Source organism: Habropoda laboriosa, unplaced genomic scaffold (genome assembly GCF_001263275.1).
Source record: "Habropoda laboriosa isolate 0110345459 unplaced genomic scaffold, ASM126327v1 scaffold99, whole genome shotgun sequence".
NCBI classification, from domain to species: Eukaryota; Metazoa; Arthropoda; class Insecta; order Hymenoptera; family Apidae; genus Habropoda; species Habropoda laboriosa.
Window position 1 is genome coordinate 1,707,419 of NW_017100239.1, and position 21,207 is coordinate 1,728,625.

A 21,207-nucleotide genomic window follows, 5' to 3' on the forward strand; every position below is an offset into this window, starting at 1 on the left:
TTGTTCAGAACGCGTTGGCATTCGAATGACTATTTACACGTTCTGACGCGCAACGCACTCTCGTTCAACCTTTATCGAAATCCGTTTGGAAAATCAAACGAAACTCGTCGTCGTACAGGACTCTTCTCCGCACTCTGTCTCTTTCACAGCGCGGAAACCAGCTTTCGTTCGTCGACAAACTGAACACGCAAACGCGTAATAAATTTACCTAACCTTTTCGTCGTCTCGATGAGGAATTTATATCTAACGGAAACACGATCCAAAAGGACACAATTGTTATCGGTGTAAACACGATGCGCCAAGTGAATGCCAGATTAAAGAAGCTATTAATGACCGTGCAGACCGATATAACGCGAAACCGTTGATTATCCGACGCGTGTATTATCATTACCGTGTAAATTGTAGTAATTAAACGTTAGAAGGTTGGGTAAGGTGTGTTCCTTGGTTTTACTCCGTGGTATTATAAAGTCGTATATAAACCATTAAGTTTAGATCGGACAGGAAAAATTGTGCGTGCATTTTTTTTCCACGTAACAGCGACAAACAGCGTTGTTTCTTCTCTCTCACTCGTGATTGTGACTGTGCGACAAAAAGGTAAACGCGGAATCGCCAGGCGTATATGTAGGGCTAAGGGTAAAGTGAGTAGTGGGACTCCGTGTTTGGTCAGACAGGCAGCGTTAATCCACGTTCACCGGTTAGGCCTTCTCGACGGCTGCCACGGATGGCGGAGTCTCGATTCCCGAGACTTTCTAACGAAAGTGCAAGTCTTTTCTTCTAACCGGCTACCATGCCGCGCAACCGTCCTCGACGCGACTTTCGCGCGTTTTCCGCGGTTTCCCGCCGAGGACGAAAACACTTTGCGCTTCCGGGGGCTGAGTCATTCTCGCAAGAAATATCTCCACGGTCTTTTTAATTAGAAAAGTAGGAAGAAAAAAGAGATTTGTAAAATACCATTTTAATTGGCTCACGTTCTGTTCGTGTGACGTATCTTTCGTGGAATCGCAATTTCGTTATATACACAGAGAGTGATGTATGAAATAAGAAAAGAAGGGGAAAAAACGAAGAAATTTCGAGAATATAGGTATTCGATACGGCAAAATGGCAAAGTCCGATTTAGGAAGTGCTCGAAGAATGACCTTCGCGTCGTTTCACGAATTCGAAGCAAAAATTTCTAACATATCGACGTACAGAAGAGGTATGCCCGCGGCGCACAGTCAAGGTCTCGGCTCGTCCACTTTGCCGTGACATAAATATTCGGGGGCCTTTTCGGGCCCACGTTGATTCCTCGTGCGCGAGAGTGTGCCTGAACTTGGCACTCCCCGGACGAAAGAAAGGGAGGGGAGAGGATTGTCCGCGTGAAAAAGAGACGGAGGAACCTTGCTTGTAATCGTCGTCCACTGGGAACGGACGACCCTGAGTAGGAACTCGAAGATTAAGCCATCATCCTCGTACCGAAACCCTCTCTCCTCTCCGCGTCTATTTTTCAAACATTTCTATTCAACCCGACGAACGAGTTACTCTCGCAGTGTATACGTTCTAAAAAGAAAACCCCGGGATAATATGATTAAAAATCTGCCCTCGAGGAGGGGATCGAAGAATTCTTCAGAAGCGTATTCTTGAAAGAGGAAAAGTGCTCCGGAGAGCACTACTAGATGGCAAAATTTCTGTCTCGTTGCACATGCATGTGCACACGAGGGAGGAAGAAAATCTTTTATTACTCGGCGCTGGCTGCTGCTCCTTGCACACGACGTGACATTCAAAGCTGACGCATAAAGAATCGCGCGCTCGGTCTGATAGCGCAGTTTGCACACGCATTAAAGCATCGTGTGCTCACACATTCGCCTCGTCATCTGTACACGGTTCGTACACTAGACTTGATAAACTTTCACTGGCCTCTCACGCTCTCTCTCTCTCTCTCTCTCTCATTTCTCCCTCCTGAAAAACCTTTCGAGTCATAAATTCGGTAACCTCCGCAGAGGGTACCGCCTCCTCCTTCTTCTCCTCTTCTTCCTCGTGTCCTTCTTCGATTTGTTCCGACACGGACGAGACGCGAGTTGTAACGCGTCTCTCCCCGCATTGGAAAAGAAGTAATGGATTCTAATATATAAATAAATGCACCTCAAAGAACTCCGACGGTATATCCCCCACTTCCGTTCCTCTTTCTCTCGCGTTCCTCTCGTCCCCGCGCGCTCTCACGCGTGGGACGTTGCCCCATTAGCGAACCAGATATAAGTGCCTTCGCGAGAACGTAGTCAATTTAACGAGGTTAAAAAAAATCCTCTCTCGCGCTTTTTCTACCCTGCTTTCTGACACCGGAGTAAGCTCGCGTAAGGCTTCCCGAAGACACGGAGCCAGAAACCGCACGCTTTTGCGTAAAACAACCGCGTTCCCGATCACTCTCGCTTTTCACCTGGCCAGGTGACAAACATTCCCTCTAGATCGAGGACGCACGATCTAGATTCGAGATTAGATTACAAAAAAAAAACCTATTACTTCTCGTTTGATAATCCAAGCACACAATTTCGTTCTTCCACGATATTTTCACGACCGAAAATTTTTCTCTTCCATTTAGGAAGCAACAACGTTCGATCCACTGCTCCGTGCACTGTTCAGGAGAAAGTTGAAACGGTCGAAGAACTATGACGTTCGGCCTCGTTTGTTTCCGTATCACTACGAGAAACGTTCTTCTTTCCACCGTCGCGAGGAATACCAAAATCACGAGTACAAACGTGGAAGCAGAGAGAATTCGCAACACTCGGGAGAGAGAGAGAGAGACTCGAGGTATACTTGCTGTTGTACTCTCACTTTTTACCTTCCCGAAAGCGGCAGGTCGCGACCAACAGGCTCGATTGGCCCGGTGTTAACGGACGAATAGTGGGCCAGTGTCAGTCAACGACATCGGTTTCGGTACGTTAGCAGATTCAAAGTGAGAAAAAGGAGGCTGACTATCGGCAGACCGGGGCCACTGGCCAATATTTGGGCCAATGTTAACGTTCGACTCTACGCCCGATTGCCTAATACCACACCGGCTTCGAACGCGCACAAACACACACCTGATAATGAGAGTGACGAGAGAAGGAACACTTTCGTATGTATACGAAACGCGTTACTCAACCTTCTACGTAACGATCTTTCGTTTCCCGTGGACGTGTCATCACGCGACCTTAAAACCATCGATTTCGTCCGCGTGGCCGATTAGTTTTCGGGTACACCGATCGAATATCTTCGATTCCAAGTGGAGAAACCGAGACACGTGGAAAATTCGTCGAGATATCTTTCGTCACGTATCTGTTTCTTACTTCTACGCTTCCTTTTGTGCGATAAATCTACGGAAGAGAGGATAATTAAGTCCTCGATGAAAGCGTGTTGGCGTTCGGATTCGTGAGTAAAGTCGATTGGATTTCAAGCAAACTGCCCGTTTCACTAGCGGAAGAAGATGAACGCGCCTCGCGTCGTCGCTTGGCATTCGGAAGCCATTATCCGAGTTAATCGCGCCGCGTCGCCGCGAGACTTTCAAAATCTTGTTCTTGGCACCCGATCTACCTGCTCAATGGCTTGTAACTACGGTCCTTGGAATTCACGCGTGTCATTGTGCTTTCTCAACTGTTTTGTCCAATTCATGTTTACCCTGTAACCATGTACACGTACATATATCTACCATCTTTAAATAATATTTCTACAGCTTGAGATCTCGTTTGAGGAAAAGATGTTCGAGACAAGACTGGAAACACACGAGCGTTAAGACTCTCGAGTGGTATGAGACGAGTGGCTCGCTGATTCGTTCGCTCGTTCGCTCTTAATGTCCGTGCCTGGTGACCCGTGGTGCAAACTAAACCCACCGGAGAAAGTTGCCAGATACTTTCTCGTAGCTCCGCTGCCTCCTTGCACACCGGTCGATGCAGTCAGCTTAAATGGCCCCCCTCGTATCGATACGACGCTTCAAACTCGTAACATTTATGGGCCCGAAAAAAAAAAACACGCTAGAAACTTGGTGTTTTCTCCGTCGAGCTAAACGTCTACCTACCTATCCCTCTCTCTCACTCTACGAGTTCTCCTATTAGAAAACAGTAATAATAAAGAAACTGGAATGCATATCAGAATAAACGCTCTCAGTGTCATGTCTCGCGATAACTCGTGCATTTTACACGTTAAAATCCGTTCTAACTTTTATAGAAAGTTCCCCGGTCGAGTTCGGTATCCCTGTCCTAGACGATTTTACGATTAGAAAATCCCCCCCCGGAATTACAGGAGTAATTCACGAATGTCGCGTCGTGGCGAGGATGAAACGTTCCGTTCTCCACGCTACCAAGTAATATCAGGATGAATAGGTTTCGCGGATGCGCTGGCAAGAATGGATCGTGGAGGGATACTGGCAAAAATGTCGAACCATTCTTGGCCAGTCTTACGAGCTCAAGGCATTCAGCCGCTTCGCGGACCAGCGACTTGATTTACTCGTTCGAGGGAACGAACTCGCCCGCACTTACATACACTTCAGAATGGTATAAGGCTCGGGTACCGTGCTCTATGTATAACCGGGCTATTATACTCGCAGGTACATCGTGAGGCCGCGCGCATAGTCTGAAGGAGGAAAATCTCTCTCTGGTCCTCCTACGCCCGTTCGTTAACTATTCATGCGCGCACCGTATAGCCCGCGGTCGACCGTGATGAATTGGAAGTTACACGCGCCGCGAAAAATTATTTAGCCAGCCGCGCACCACGCGCAATAAGTCATCCGTTTCGACCGTTTCTGTTTCAGATTAAAACCGGCCTGCGCAACTCGGTTTTAAACGCGTTACAATCACGGAATACCTACCACCCGATCGATTATCCACTCTCGTCCTCTTCGCCCTTCCTCCATTTTCTTCGTACTCCCGTTTTCGGCGGGAGAATTCAAATTCGTCTATTCTCGCGGTGTGCCAAAGGCACCGCGCGTTTCGATAAGATAGTTAGTAGTTAGACAAGTGAAGCAACGTTTCGGTTTGGTTTCTCGTTAACGAGAGATGGGAACAGCTGTGGTATTCTAACGAGTTAGTTCACGTACGAGAAAGCTTGGGTCGGAACGAAACTGAGACGGCGGCCAGATACCTCTACTACCACTTCCGACCGGCAGAGTTCTCTAAACGCACGAGAAGAATAGGGGAATATTTTTCGAGGATGCATCTCGGAGGATGCAACGAACCGTGACGTAGCTTTCATGCTGCAAACCCCGTGACGTCACTCATTCGATGACGTGTGGTCAACCGCGGTCAATGCACCAGGCCGACGTTTCTTGCAGGGCACTATAATGCTCGGTTCACTGGCATCTCGTCTGTGTGCGTTTGTTCACGTACACGAGCTGCAACGCGGTGCATGTACGCGCGTTACACCGCAAAATACCGGGTGTTCATAAAATCCACTCTCTCTCTCTCTCTCTCTCTCGTTTCTTCTCCTTTTACATGGCTCGTTGCGGAAACGGTTCGGAGATTAAGTCATTACACCCTCGTCACTTCTTCTTCCGATTCGTCCGACGTCGTGTTTTCCGTTTCCTTCGATTCCTACTTCACCTTTCCTCCCCTCTGTTCGAACGCGATCTCGGTAAAAGGGAGAGAAGGAAAACACGCGATCGCGACTGCGTGAAAAATTCATACGCGACATCGCGCGGCTTCGCTTAAAATTCCAACCGCGCGCAACGCTTATGCCAGCATCAAAAATTCATGCACGTCGTTGACGCTGCTACCCTATATCCCTGTTTAATGACGGCACGCTTTGGCGTTCGCTCTTTTGCACATTTCTATATTTGCCATCGACGGATACCAGAAATATCTCCTCCGCGCTGTGCTTCTCCGCCGTGTTATCGAACAAGACGATCGAGAATATGAAAAATTGACCGAAACGAACCACCTCCACTCTTCTTTCTCTCTCGCAAGTCGAGAGACAATGGCCTAATTACGCCCGAGTTCGCTTCTTTTTTCCCTCTCTCGATCCCGTTGCCGGTCGATCGTTTAGCATCACCGTGAAAAAACGCGCACCCACGTCTGAACGCCCACGCGACAAGCGTGTTTGAGCGACGCTGTAGTTGCAAGATCGGTCAGTAGTAGGTGACGCGAGTTATCGGGCAAGTAGAATGGTCCGCAATATGGTCGGCCAGGTTCCGATAATCGATGATCGTGCACGCGTGTACCGGATACGGGGATTGTTTACGTAGTGAAGGAATATGCGAAGGAAAATCGCGATACATCGTCGCAACGTGTGAAAGACAAGCCACACGGCTTGTAACCGGTATATGTATATATGTGCGCAGACTGAAGTACGGCGTTGTTACATTGTCATCTATAAAAGGAGAAAACGAAACATCAGTGGACTGCAAAAGGAAGCGATCGAAAAATTGTGGAGAAAAAGGAAACGAAAGCGATTATTCGATTTTGAGTTGCGCGAGACAGTGATCCAGGAGGAGAGAGAAGATTCTCGAGAATCCGACAAATCTGTTACGCAACGAACGGTTTTACTTTTAGCGCTGTCTTCAAACAAGCCATATAATGGTTTCCTCTCGTTTAACCGTATCTTATCAAGATTCGTGGAATTTCGCGCAAAAACGATGCCTTTCGTCGATTCTTTGCTCTTCGGAAAATCCAGCATTACACTGTGCAAGTGTGTGTGTCTAGAAAGCATGTAGCGAAAGGAGGTGTAACGACGTTGCATAAGCGCGAAAAAACCATTGTAGAGTATTAATCCTCCGACAATAATTACCAGAGGCCCACACCACCGGGCTAATACATCCTTCGTTATACCAAAGCGAACAGTTCGCTTCGTGTGAAACGGGGGGCCAACGATGGACACGCTCGTTTTCGTGCTTTCTAAAATCTTACTCACTCCCCGATGTTCCTTCGATTACAAGGCATTATTACAATTTTCAAAGCGAGCGCCTCCCGTGTGTACTCACGAGGAACGAAGGAAGCGAGCAACGCGAGCGGCGCCTCGTACAACACCATCGTCGCACACGGCCATTTTATTTCAGGAACTATAAAACGAAACGCTTCTCGCACGACACATCCTTCGGTGCTCTTAGAAGAAAGGAAGAAAGACAGAATACCGCTGGACCACGGTTATCGAGAAAACACGACGAAACGCACACGGTGTGCTCGATCGACGAGGAAATTTACGGACTCAGAGACCGGGGCGGCGTGAGGTTCAGCTGAACGCAGAAGCTGCGTCAACCAATCGTAAACCCGTAGAAGAGACGACGACGACGACGACGACGACGACGACGGCGAAGAAGAAGAAGAAGAAGAAGAAGAAGAGGAGAATACGTGATACAGAGAAGGGAAAGAAGAGAGTCGAAACTGGAGGCAAAGGCCGTGAACGAGTTCCGCGGCACACCAAGTCGTTTCCCCTTTGTCGTGCACGTAGAGAAGAGTGCTTTTCGTGAAATTCGTCCAAGAGACTTCTCTGTTGCAGGAGAGACGGAAAGAGAGACGTGACTTTAGCCATAAGCCGTAGGTAGGCCGCGCGGAGCATGGACAAGCGAGTCGAGTTGAGAGGCGCGGACGGGCGGTCAGAGACCCCGCAGGGCCGGCGCAAACAGTACAGCATTACCCACTCGCTCGTTCTATCGCCAACCTGGACCCAACAATGCTCAATAATCGTCCCTGTGATCGCGCCACCTTTTAACCGCCAACCTGGAAAAATCCTCCGCTCTTTTTCCTCCACCCCCTTCTCGCCATTTTTTCTCACCGCCACTCGCTCAAATAACGCGCTCCAGAGCAAACCTTCCATCCTTCTTTTTTCCTCACTCTGTCTCTTTCTCTCCGGCTCCCTCTGTTATCCTGAGATAAGGACAATCCAAGGATAGGGAAGTAAGAAATAGGATTCTCTTTATTTTAGGTTAGGTTAGACTACCTCGCTTGTGCTGACCAGTGAATTGTATCGAGAAGAAACTGGACATAAACGACGGGATTCGACAACGATTTCGATTAATTTCACTTTTCATCGAACGAGAGGGAGTTTTTTTTCCGCTCCTTTTTTTTTTCTGCCGTATATACGTGTGTATCTACACGAACGAGGCGAGCGCGCGCGCGCGCGTGTGTGTATGCATCGCGCCGCGGGACTTTCTCTGTAATTCGCGGCATAGCCTTTACGTCTCCTCGTTGGGAATTATGATTTCCGCGATTTGTTATAAACACGGCTGGAACGTGACGCTACGTAGTCTCCGTAAAGGCTCCGTCGTCGTTTTTACGTTAACTAAATCTGTAACCTGGCGACCAGTGTTCTTAATTTCGTCGCCACTTTCTCCCACCTTCGGTCTCTCCACGTTCAGTCTCTCTTTCATTTTTTTCCTTCTTCCGTGGCCATTAAAATTTTTAATAAAGTTCACCGCGTTTACGGAAGAAAGTGGCGGCGAGTAAACAGAAAGAAAAAGGAAGGAATTCGGAACGCACGTGTGTCGTCGTGCGAAAGAGGATAGCGAAGACGATATGTGTTGCAAGCATAATGCAAGAAGTCCTTCCGATATTCGTTGTTGTTATTCTTCTTCGGTGTCACAAACACAATCGCAGCTCCTTCTATGTAGGTCGTCGACGAACTTTGTTACGGAACGTCGGAGCAAACAAGAGAGAAAAAAAGAGAGAAAAAATGTACTTGGTAACACGGCGTATAAGGTGGACTGAAAGGCAGGATCCGCGTCGGTTGAATTTCGAGGCGGATAGATGGTGCGAAAGATATCCGAAGGAAAAGTTAAATATTGACTGGCGCGGCAAGGTTTAGCTTCAACGTAGAATCTCACGCGTCTATTTTAGTTCCAAGTAAAGGAATAGCTGTTCGTTCCCGAACGTGTTTCGCTAGGAACATAAACAATGTACCAAGAATACTGGCCGCATAGAATCCGAGACGTAATGCGTTTCGATGGACCCCGGGAACTTATCCGCAGAAAACGTTCCGGAAAACTTGGCCGAAAAAGAATCAGGTCGTAGTCGGTCGTTCACGACCCAACAGAGACACTTTTTCCACCAAACTTTCGACCATGTCCTAGTCCGTACAGAAATTCTACGGTCAACGATCCCTCTCTGCCCCGATTTCTCCAATTTCGCTTAAAAAACAACTTCTTCTCGTGTTTCTAGTTTATTCATCGACGATCTTCCAGATAAACAGCTCAACGATCGAATAAACCAACGTCCCTTATGTTACTCGCGTAGAGTACGTCGCAGATTAAATATAAATTCAACACCTAACCTCAAATGTACCATTGAGAGGTACTTCAACCCCGTAGTAAGCGTAACGTTAACCTTTCCAGTGCTACGCAATACGCATCTTATAGTACACACTATCGATGCCTTTCAAAACGTAAACATTGTTAATACGTAAAGCTACGATAGAATATTTCGTTCGACACGTAGTACACGGACTGAGGGCACTGTAGGACAGTCGATACACGCGCGCTCTTCACAACAAACGTTCCACCTCTCCCCGTCTTCTTCGCCATTCCGCAAAACATAACAATTCTCACTCACCGATCGAGGACGCGCCCGTGACATCTGGATTCACCAGGCTTGCTTCTTCCTCCTCCTCCAACCCGCGGACCTATGCACGGGACCGGCGTCTAGCTGTTCCGATGTTCACTTCAAGTCACCAACTGACAAACCACCCACACACTAGCACCGTCCCCGGTCGCGATTCTGCTTGGTGAAAAAGTCGCTGGCGTTGCGTCGTTGTCGAAGCCGTCGTGAATCCACAGGGCGAGAAGAGTCCCAACGAGAATAGGCGTAGCGTACGGGTAAAGAAGGCGGAAATGGAGGGAAGAAGGAACAGTTGGAGAAACCAGAACCGATGTCCCTTTCGCGATGTCAACCGGGGGTGCACGTCCACCAGTTCGGTTCCGGCGGTTTAGCCGGCACGTGGTCGCGTACGAAACACTTTCAGGCTGGCCGTCGACAGAGAGAGAGAGGCCACGCGTCTCGTGTGCTTGTAATCGCGCGTTCGACTGAGCGGCCGAGTACTCCCGAACTGGCTGGCTCTCGCTCGTGCCGCCTCTTCCTGCTCGCGCTCGTCTATTCCCCTCTCGCTCTCTCGCTCGCTCGCGCGTTCGGGCGCGCGCCTTCTTCGATTCGCCGCGTTTCTCCTTCTCTTACTCGTTACTTCCCCCACTAGATGCCTCTTCGTCGCTCGCGCTTTCTCGATACTCCTTCTCCGTTATCACTACGACTCGCTGTCCTTTTCCCACGTATCGGCCACAACTCTGTTTTCTCGCGCGGGTAAATACGCTACGCGGTTGTGCACGATGAACTTACGTTTTTTTCTTCGGCAAGTCTTGCGAATATTTTCGAGATTTAATTGTTGAAATTTGCGAAACGCGGTTTCGATCGCGAACGATAAGCAGGGGACGTCTACTCGTTGATCGCGAAGAATTTCTAGAGAACTTACACGTTACGTAAGCGTGTAATTCTGGTTGTTTCGATAGTTCGAAATTGCTCGATCAGTGTCGTCGCGCTTCCTCTTTACTCCTCCACGCTTCATTTCAATACTTTCCCTGCTTTCTTTCGCGAGGCGAGTGTATTACGCCACACACTCGTGGCTGCGCTTAGGCGTTTTCACTATCGTGCTGTGAAATTTAGCGAATTTTACGTTTCACGCCACTTTTCTTCGACGTCTTTCTCTGCGGAAGAAAATGCCGCGGGACGGTGATCGTGGAAAGAGAGAAGCGCCTCTCGTTCATCTTCGTTCACCGACACTCTCATTTTCTTCGCTATCTCGGCTCACCACGCTGAAACACAGGATTTATTATCTGTTACGTCGTGTAATGTCTTTTGAGGCAGGTTAGGGTGCTTAACTCAACATTAGCCGTCGAGGTCTACCCCCTACGGCGGCCGCTCTTCTGCATTCTGCCGGTGAAATCAGTTGACGCGAGCTCGCGCGCGCGATCAACCTCAGCGTAGCAGTAAATCACTAACCGAAGCATTAACTGTTGCAACTGTCCGGGAGAGAACGTTTTATTGCGTATTCGCGTCGAACGCGCGACGATTAAGTTCAGACACACGGAGAGAGAAAGAAGGCCGGGGTCCCGGTGTGTAAGAAGGCACGAAGCGAAGAAGGAGGAGGAGGAGGTGAGGAAAAGATGCGGAGGGAGGAGGAAGGAGGGCACGTGGGGACGTAGCGCGGCGTTAGATCCTCTCTCTGGTTGGAAAAAGGGTGGACAACCGATATCGACCCTCAAGGTCGTATGGAAGTTTTAAAGCGTGGCCAGCATGTGGGCCAGTGGGTCAAGTCGACATTAGTGCGCCGCGAAGTAGATCGCGCGTGTCGAAATTGTTTCGCGCCTCGTTCACCGTCATCCATCGCGTTCACGCCGCGTCGATTAACCTCCGATAACGCGGAGACGCGGAGCGGCAGCGTGGATTTCGAGACCAACGGTGATATCGGGAACGATAAGACGAGACGTCGCGGAAGTTGCGATTAGAGTTTTCGTTGCACACAGATCATTATCGATTTTGCTCCAACTGCATGACGAATTTTACGATACGAGAGAACGATCTTACACGCACACAGACGATCGATTTCTTCGTCAGCTAGTTTATAAATTCAGCACACGGAGTTAGTTACCGTGTAGTTGTTCTCTTTTTTTTCTTTCGTTAATTTCTCTTTCTTCTCCCACCTCCACCGCTTTTGTCTTTTATCGTTTAGCTTGGGAACGATAAAGATTGATAGAGGCAATCTACAGATGTGCCGCGGCAGAATCACGAAGCGGTGGGATAATCCCCATAGACGATTCCATCTACCTGAATGTTAAGATTTATGCGTCTAATATGACCGGTATTAATTCATAAATCCGGAGGGGTATTACCATCTACGAAACTCGCGATTCATAAATCCCGAGATTTATGCGCGCAATACTCTAAGCACGAGAGATGGAAACGCTCGGTTCTCGCTCATTCTGCCCCGTTCCAACCGCTCGCGAGCGGTGTGTGCAGTTAAATTAACCTTGAAGCGATTCAATTGCTCGAATAAAATTGCAAATCTTTGCTACTCGCTTTTAAACGTTGCCCCGTTATTAAATATTCCCTGTTCTACCGCGGCCGGTGCGCCTCGAGTCACCACCGCGATTTTAATTCCCGCGGCCTCCTCTTCTTCTAACAGATCTCTGACTGAACTCCTATATAAATCTGGCCAGTTGTTCCGTTCGATTGAAATTTTTCACTCGCTCGCTCGGTTCCCTAACGGACCTACACGCGTAAGTATATAAAAAAGAAGAATGAAAAAAAAAAGAAGAAATTGTTGCACTTCCATTGCACACCGTCTCTGTGTGACATCACAGAGGCGAAGATCTTCGACCGAGGAGGAGATGGAGGTCGTTGCTAGAGGAGGAGGTGGTTGGAGAAAGAGAAAGAGGAGGTGGAGGAGGCACACGGGTTCGCTTTTGCCTGAGCGTACCCGTTCGTTCACCCTAGCGGGGGCACCAACCTGGCTTTACTTCAGTTACACGCCAAGAGAGCCGGCGCTGTATATAGGTATATAATACATTCTCGCGTGTACTTACACCTAGTATAGGTAGGTATACGGAGTGTACAGAGAGTGTCCCGGTCGAGCATGATGCGGTTCCACGGCCCTTTACGAGCGAGGCGGGGTACCGACTTGCCCCGTTCTCCAAAGAGAAAGATGGAAACGCCGCGAGAGAAAGGGACAAGGGGCGAGCCCTTGTGTTCGATCGCTTTCGACCAGGCCACGGATCGTGCTTTTCGAGAAATTTTATATTACCCCGGATCTGTATGATACGACGTTACGGGCCAGACTACTACGGATTAAATTCACTCGACGAATGGGAAATTTTCAAATGGTTCTCTACCGTTAATCCGATTCGTCTTTTTGTATTTTAAGACGGTTACGAAATTGAAGCATTTTTTTTCTTTTCCTTTCGTTCCGATTAAGTTTTCGATGATGCACGATTTGCGTTGCTCGACTACTTGTCGCAAGGGGTTCTTGACCTAACACGTGGTGACTACGAAACGCTGACTATTCATAATAATGACGGGTTTTTTACGATAGGATCACTGGAATAGCTGATTTCGCTGTGTTTCGATAACACGATGGTATTTAAGGATTGTAAAACCGTGTTATATTACATCTTCAAAGATCGTACGATTCTTTATTTATTTTTTCGGATAGATAAATAAGTGAGGTTATATTTCATTGCTGATCGTTAAGTGGTATACGTGTAGAGCGTGATATTACGCGGGAAAATGAAATAGAGGTTAGAATTGAACAAGAACGACTGTATTTTAATTAAGTGTAACGACCAGTATGTGTGCTGACCATTCTGATGGATACTGGATCTGTCACTGTATCTGTCGGACTGGATGTTCGTTGTTGTTGCGAGTAGCTCACTTCCATATCAATTTCGTCTAATTCTTCTTCCTCTTCTTCATGGGTATCTGATTCCTCTTCTTCTTCTCCTTCGCCCTCCTCCTCTTCCTCCTCTTCCTCCTCTTCATCTGATCCTCTGAACTGTACACGATCACAATTACGTTATATATGTTAAATTTTATTTTCACGTCGCGACTAACAAAAACGTAATAACGCAGAAAACTGATTTATCATACGTTTCGTTGTCCCGTTATGAAAGATTTTTTTACGCCGTACTTGTTGAACGATCCAACAGTCGGTAATGACGTTACGCAGGAATTAACGAACGCCACGTATGGTAAGCAATTTAGCGACTTGAAAAAAATATCTCAACTTATTCTTATTCACACGTTTAACCGAAACAACGTAATCAAATACGAGAGTCAATGTTGTAAAACGTTTAGATAACTAAGCAAATCGGTATATATACGACGTAAAACAAAAGTGAGGTTAACTTACGTCACTGACTGTTTTTCCAATTGGAATATGCTCATAACCTTGTACTCGAACGTGTTCTCTCTAAACAAAAAGTAAAAATAACAAATAAATTTATGTATAACTAATTTAGTATTTATAGGCGAAGTTTGTTAACTTATATGTGGCATACCTACCCATGCTTGATGTTCTACTTCAAGTGCAGCTACCTCGCTTTCATCGTCGCAAGGTCTATCGGCGTTGAACCACAGAGGATCAGTTGCTCTGGGTTGTAAATTTGGCCACAATGGCATAATCGACATGTTGAAATGCGAAATATTTCTCACTGTTTATCGAACGTGTCAAACTTTCATCTGTCAAATTGCGCGTATACAAATCGTATAGGCATGCGTGGAAGCCATGCGCTTGAAATTTGGCGCTTGCTGTTCCACGTTTAAATGTTGTTATATATTTAAAGAAATAATGTATTCGTTCGTATAACAATATTACGATAAATAATTTTATAATTTTTAAACATAATTTTTTTATATAATCTTTCAAATACATGTGTACGTTTACTCGTTCTAATGCTGTCGCTTTTTAACGCAATCGTTGTATATTTTAAACGTAATGTTTTTATGGCGCGTACTTGCCGCGCCATCTGTTGCAATAGGATAGGAATTACGTAGTCTCTGTTCTAGTGTCACGTGTTTAACCCGCGGAAAACCATTAAGCCGTGTCTTCGTTATTTTACATCTACGGCCATGGAGGAAACCGTGAAAGTTGTGTGCAGTTTATTAATGGATCTCTGAGAGGTTGTTTGACCGTTCACGCAGAGAAATCTGCGAAAGTGCCTGTTAATCTCATTGTAATTTACATTCAATCATTCTCACAAGAAAAAATCATTTTTCGTGATATAACCTCGACCATTTAACAAAGGTGAGTCCAAGATGTGTTAACATTTTGCCTGTTAAATTAAGACAAACTGATGTAATTCTTATACAAGATCTATCACTTTTCAACGTTCAATTAAACAGTTTTTATTTCTACATACAATCATTTTGGATTCTCGTGGCATTAATTTATAACGAGCGACCTACATTGACAGCTATATTCATGTTACTAGAATACAAGAAGAAAGTATCATGTAATCAAACATTCGTATATTTTAACGGTAATGTATTTTCTAAATGCGTTCTATAATCTGTCAACAGTATATTGATTCACGGTTCTTATTTTTTAACAAGTACATCGTGTTTTTCTTTTTGTGAATCGAACCAGTTCGATTTCTTTCCTTTAACGTTATATGTAAACGACATATGTTATGAATGTATCGCGAAATTTTCCGGTCCCTGTGAATCTGTTCCCATTTAACTTCATGCCATTTGTGTTTTTCTGGTGGTTACTATCTCAGCGTAAATATTTCCCTTTGTCAAGTGAAAAGATAACACGAGTCGATAAATGTCACACGAACGGTACAATTTTTGTCCACAAATCTCAGCCAACCAGTGTTTCATGCGTTAGTTAATCGCAATTATCTGTCATCGATCCAATTGAAACCAATATCATACGCTCCCTGTTCCCTTCAATTTTACATTAGTCAATGCAGTCAAATATACATACATTAAGCGTAATATTACAATTCACAGGATGTCTGACAGAACATGTGATTAATGTGTAATGAGGGTGTACGGTGTCATCAGTATTCTCTGTCACGATTTTAACGAGCGCAGCGTATTGCAGCGTTCTGAAGGAGGAGTTTAATCGATAATCGAAACATCCTCTTGCGGGAAAATTATAACGCGTATTCCTTTCTATGGAATCTTGGTATTTCGATATAAGAATGCCAGGGAAGCGCCATATAGTCGACAAATGCATTGGCGTAGCATTTCACGGATCGTTCTTATCTCGTTTATTGAGAATTGTTCTTGATGAAAGTATTAAAGTCGTTAAAAATAATTCCCTGCCCACTTTCTGTTTCACTTTCCCGATGGTTTCCCTGTTTTTAACCACGCTGCTCATCCTTAACATTAATTTTAATCGCGTATGGTTTCCGCGGTGAAATTGTTAACCGCAAATTATACTGGCTTGCGTTATCATGAAATCCTCATTGAAAAACGAGGGGGAATTCATGTCACGTTCTACATAATTCGACTTGCAAGATTGCCTTTTTTAATGTACTATTTCCGTGTTCTTTTTTTGTTTCTATTACCGATCGAGACAGAGACAGCTGCTTGTCTAATCTGTTCAAGGATATCGAAATATAAGGTATAATTACCCGATACATACTAAAATGACACACTTAAGTGGAACAAAGACTAACATTTTCGTTAAATCATCGTACAAAAAAATAACGACACGTAGTGAATGCACTTTTTCAGTGACAGAAGTTAGAAAAACACGTTCATAAGTATCTTCTTGTGGTCTATGTACTATTTGCGAATGGATAGATAAATTGAGTCTTAATCAATTGATAAAACATCAAAATGGCTAATGTGTAAAGATAACGAGTGAAAACATACATCAGAGGAATCAACGTTGTGATTTTTTTAAATCAGCAACAACGTGTATAAAAATATCTCTTTTTTTTTTTGCTTTCTTTTCTGTTCTTTCTTTTAACCTTTTTAAATTTACCTCGCGAACCCGTCCAACCAAGAATAACGTTTCTCCTATCGATAAATACGTCGGTAAAATTACACAAATAACAGATTACCATAACACAATTTCCCACTCGATGAAATTTAATCTTGATGCGCAAATAATAATTGTGACATTTCTTCCTTACGTAAATGTTCGAAAATGAAAAGTGAAGAGCCGCGCGTGAAATATTTATTCTCTGGTACAATAACCGCCTATAAACGACGTATATAAAACACGTATGTGCATTCGTTCCGATAAAATATTTATTTAACGAAGATCTGTTGCTGGTGCAGTATCACGGAACAATGAATTCTGGCGTATTTTTTTGCGGATTATCATTTGCTTTTGCAAAACATATCACGTTTCCCTTTCAGCAAGAAATATACTTTTATCATAGTATCATATTTCAAAGCATTCGTGTTCCAGTGCAAGCTGTTAGCATCTAATGCGAAGTATATTTTTTTGTAATCAGTCATCTGAGAATTGCAGCACCTGTAACGACAGAAAACTCATTATTCCCCTACTTTTACATGTAAATATTGCTCATCGATAGAACAATTGTAAGTTTTTTTTTTTTTTAATCTGTTTTCTCTGAATTTTATTTGTAAAATTTTATCAAGAATAAACTTACAACAAACAAATACTTTCATTTGTTTCTTTTTATATATTACGTAGGAATGCATCAGAAAAATATCGTCGAACAGTTCTCCTACGGTTCTTTCACTTTAGGAAGGTGCATGTTACAGTTGGTACAGTAAATCCCATGATCACCTAGTACAGCCACCTAGAACGGAATGTTAGTTGTTAGCTTCACATCAGGCCGCTGAATCTATCCCGAAGAAATCCGCTTTAGAAAGTACGTCGACTTCGTGTTTTTTTTTCATTCGGTCTCTTTGTTCTGTTCACGTTGCCCGATTGCCAGTCATGAACTCGTTTCTTCTTGTACTTCTGTTCCAAACTCGTTCACGGCTTGCCTGGCAGACTGCCGAAGGGGAACGAACGATTTTACGAAGATCACGATATTAATTAAAGAAAAAGCTGGCATTGAGACGTTCAAAAAGTTTAATCGTTCATTCATGGAACGATCGTGGTAACGGTTTTTCCGATTTTCATCGAATTTTTTGCAACGGAAACGATTACGTAACGTTGCTGAGTAAAACATTTCACTGATTTTCTAGAAACGAGAATTTAACGGTTCGAGGCATCGATTTTTCTTGATTATGCAGTTACAGTTCGATCGTACCTATAAATATCAAATTCAGCGAGTTCAGTGTGTATCGATTACACCGCGCGAATGCGGCAAACATTCATGGTGCAAAGTCAATGAGGCGAGCACTCGGCGAGCAACAGGTGTCCCTTAACCGTTGAATATTATTCCATCGCTGAATCAGTTTATGACGATGAAAAAAAGTTCATGTACCGTTGAATATTCGTCAAGCTGGTTTTTCTATCGTGTTTACGGTACGACATGTCCACCCCTTCTCTGACTAGTTTATTACCGTGCCAATGATGATGCGATAGTCATCGGTAGTTGCTGCGTCGTATACATATAAACGAAGAGATAGAATTTGAGAGGTGCTTGGCCTCTGTTCTCAGTAATAGTTGCTTTGACCTTGGTACAAACGACGCGTTACCTTTTTTTTTCCCCCAATCAACAGTAAAAAAAACGACGATTGCTCGCCGTTATAGTAGTTTCCTTTATAACGGGAACAGTAGTAATTATCGTATGACGTAGGAAGCAATTACAGCTTTCCATCATTAAGGCGTTCGGTATTCGAAAGTGTATCGCATTTGTGAAACGAAATATCGATGATATTAGAACGGTATTGTCAATGGTACACTCTTCGCTGCTGCTGTAGAAACTTCGTGTACTACAAAGTTCCGTTGGTAACACTTTTAATCACGTCTCTTCTTTATAGATGTCTCACGACCATATGACACATATGATAAATGCATCAGATGGCCACTCGGCTCATGATGCCCACGCATTCCATCAAAGTATGGATCACTCAAATATGGACCCAAGTATGTCTAGTTCTATGGATCATTCTAACATGCATCACGAGAGTATGAACCACGAGGGTCACCCTGTTGCATCCACCGCAGAAGCGTGTGCTAACATGGGGATGCATGGTATGTCGGCGGTACGTATCATCTACAAGTGAAAAACAACAGTGTTGATTTTATGAACTAACAATGGCATTTATAGATGACATTCCATGGAGGATATTGTGAAAATGTATTGTTCGAATCTTGGAAAATCTCGTCGGTCAGTGGCCTCGTAGGGTCGATAATCGGTATCATGATTATGGCCGCACTTTACGAGGGGTTGAAGTATTATCGGGAATACCTGTTTTGGAAGATGTACAATTCCCTTCAATACAGAAGCGTCACGATGCCACCAGAAAAAAACGTCGTGGCGGAAGATAATCGAGTCGTACAGTAAGTTTAGTTTCTTCATGTTCCTAGTCGAATATAGTGTAGAAATTTAGTTTGGATTTGAACATACAAGGAGTTGCTATTCACTCTATCCAATTTGATTTGATTTTTTTTAGTATGGACGGAGTAGTAATTCACAAACAGCCGTAAGTAAATGAGGAATGAATTTCTTGGTTTGCTGTGTTCTTTTAATTTTTTATTTTCTTCTGTGTTAAATTGCATCTTCTTTTTTTTTTCTTTTCTTCCTTTTAATTCTACTTTTCGGCAATATACACGTTACTAATTTCCTCTGTATTTAGATCTTATGTAGTTTGGCAACTCTTTCCTCTTATGTTCTTATATTAAATACTGCTTAGCATGATACATTTGATAGTGTTATAAATATTGTTTTTTTTTTGTTTTTCTAACGAAAAATTAATCCATTTTCGTGTAAATTTGTGCAGGCCTACAATGTTATCATGGATGCATACGTTTCAAACATTGTTACACATTGTGCAAATCGTGCTGTCATATTTCCTCATGCTGATCTTCATGACTTACAATGTCTGGTTATGTTTTGCTGTAGTTTTTGGTGCGGCAATCGGTTACTTTTTATTTGGATGGAAAAAATCTGTTGTTGTAGATGTTACAGAACATTGTCATTAGTTGTTTACGTATTTGCAATACATTGTGTTTTTACGACAAAAATGTACATAATTGTACATTGCCAAAAGGTTCATTCTAATCAGAGGAACTTCCAATAATTATATGTAATATATCGAATGTCTGTAGCGAGTGATAGTGTTACGTCTGAACGAGACATGTTTGGATCGAGTGCTTGAAATTAGAGTGCGAAATGAGCGCGCGTCAGCTAAGACTTTGAGCAGTCTTAGCGGGATATAATCCTGAGTTAGAATAATTAGCTAGTATTTGAGTTAATAAAGAAAAATTATTATCGTATCAAAACTTGCACTTTTTACTCTTATAGGAAATATAATTATCCTAAATTCGTATTTACAAAAGTACATAACGAAAAGTTTTCAACTTCAAATTTATTTGTACGCATATAAAATTTAATTTTCAGTTATTCATTCGGATAGCGGGACTTAATTATTACTGAATAAAAAACCATCTATAAAATGCAAATTTGTATACAAAAATACTGGAAGATTGAATCTTTCCCTCAAATGACTATAAGTACACTTAATTTGTAAATATTGTTAAGAGTTTTAAATGGGAAAGGTACCGTAAGATGCATGCACACTTTTCTCCAAACTTTTTTACGACTTTAATTCTTTATTGCAGTATATTTTATTGATATTCATTATTGAATTGACATTGATGTTTGAAAAAAAGTGTGCAGCGGTGTCTTGAACATTGCATACGTGACTATGTATTGTTATAATATAACGTCATCGATAATTGTATTATTAAAAGATGAATCTAGAAACTGTTGTTATTTGTAAAATATAAGAAAAAATTTCACATGAAATATAAGAAAAACACTTTATCAATATATTTTATTATTTATAAACAAGCACAGAGTACCTTTATTTTTTCTTTTTGTTGCAAAATCGATTTCTCAAGATTATAAAATTCGTAAAGTGTAGATATAAATTAATATCTAGGGCATACTATAAAAATTTTGACTGCCATATTAATAAATATGAGACAATAAATAAAGCATTGTACAACAAATGCAACATATATTGTACAGAGATGATTTTTATAAAATTATTCACGAAACTCACGTAGGACCGATGATGTAAAACATATTTAATTAATACAAAAACGATCTTATATATTATAGCAGTTGGTGAGACGTTTTCACCTTGATATGATTAAATTTTATATGTAGTTTTGCACCTAAATCAACAGATTATTCAATAAGATGCCAGAAATTTATATATCCCACATGTAGCTATACAAAAAGCACCAGCATGCATGACACTTTTATAATTAACGCGAGCCTTGTCGTTGGAAATAATCTTTAAATTACAATAATGTTATACACTATTTATTTCTGGTATGTAAAACATTACTAAAGTGTTAAGTAGCTTTTAAGTAAGTTACAGTGCTTTAGAAATGCGTTCATACGTTTTATCCGTACAAGGTTGTACAAAAAGCTTTACTTGATGTGTTTATAATACTATTCATTTTGTAGGAAAATCTTTAAACACCGACTGCAGAGCATTCCAAGAGCAGCAGAGTATGTTTTATAGTGTACATATTTCAAAATCATATATATGTATTTGTAAAGATAATTCAAAGGATTTCGTGATAAATATATATTACCACCACTGCCCTTAGTTTGTGCTGCAAAGATAAGGCAAATTTAGATTACAAAGCTAAATTACAATTTATATCTAT

At 43.2% G+C, this 21,207-nt stretch overlaps 3 protein-coding genes across 3 annotated transcripts in view; 1 reads left to right on the top strand and 2 right to left on the bottom strand.

Moving 5' to 3' along the window:
* LOC108571763 (ecdysone-induced protein 74EF) overlaps positions 1–9,636 on the bottom strand; it is a 152,641-nt gene extending 143,005 nt beyond the window's left edge. Inside the window, exon 1 of the mRNA XM_017933888.1 lies at positions 9,483–9,636. The gene's annotated coding sequence lies outside the window, so the exon portion shown is untranslated. The remainder of the gene's footprint in view (positions 1–9,482) is intronic.
* Positions 9,637–13,126: 3,490 nt separating this feature from the next.
* On the bottom strand, positions 13,127–14,156 carry LOC108571833 (anaphase-promoting complex subunit 15-like). The gene is made up of 3 exons (XM_017933974.1): positions 13,977–14,156; positions 13,825–13,884; positions 13,127–13,467 (listed from the first exon to the last, which is right to left on the bottom strand). Exons 1-3 carry the CDS (start codon positions 14,100–14,102, stop codon positions 13,246–13,248), a joined length of 408 nt encoding a protein of 135 aa, XP_017789463.1. The 5' UTR covers positions 14,103–14,156; the 3' UTR covers positions 13,127–13,245.
* A 389-nt stretch (positions 14,157–14,545) lies between these two features.
* LOC108571789 (high affinity copper uptake protein 1) lies at positions 14,546–19,698 on the top strand. The gene is made up of 5 exons (XM_017933928.1): positions 14,546–14,718; positions 18,339–18,563; positions 18,629–18,861; positions 18,975–19,004; positions 19,302–19,698. Exons 2-5 carry the CDS (start codon positions 18,339–18,341, stop codon positions 19,501–19,503), a joined length of 690 nt encoding a protein of 229 aa, XP_017789417.1. The 5' UTR covers positions 14,546–14,718; the 3' UTR covers positions 19,504–19,698.
* The last annotated feature ends 1,509 nt before the right edge of the window (positions 19,699–21,207 follow it).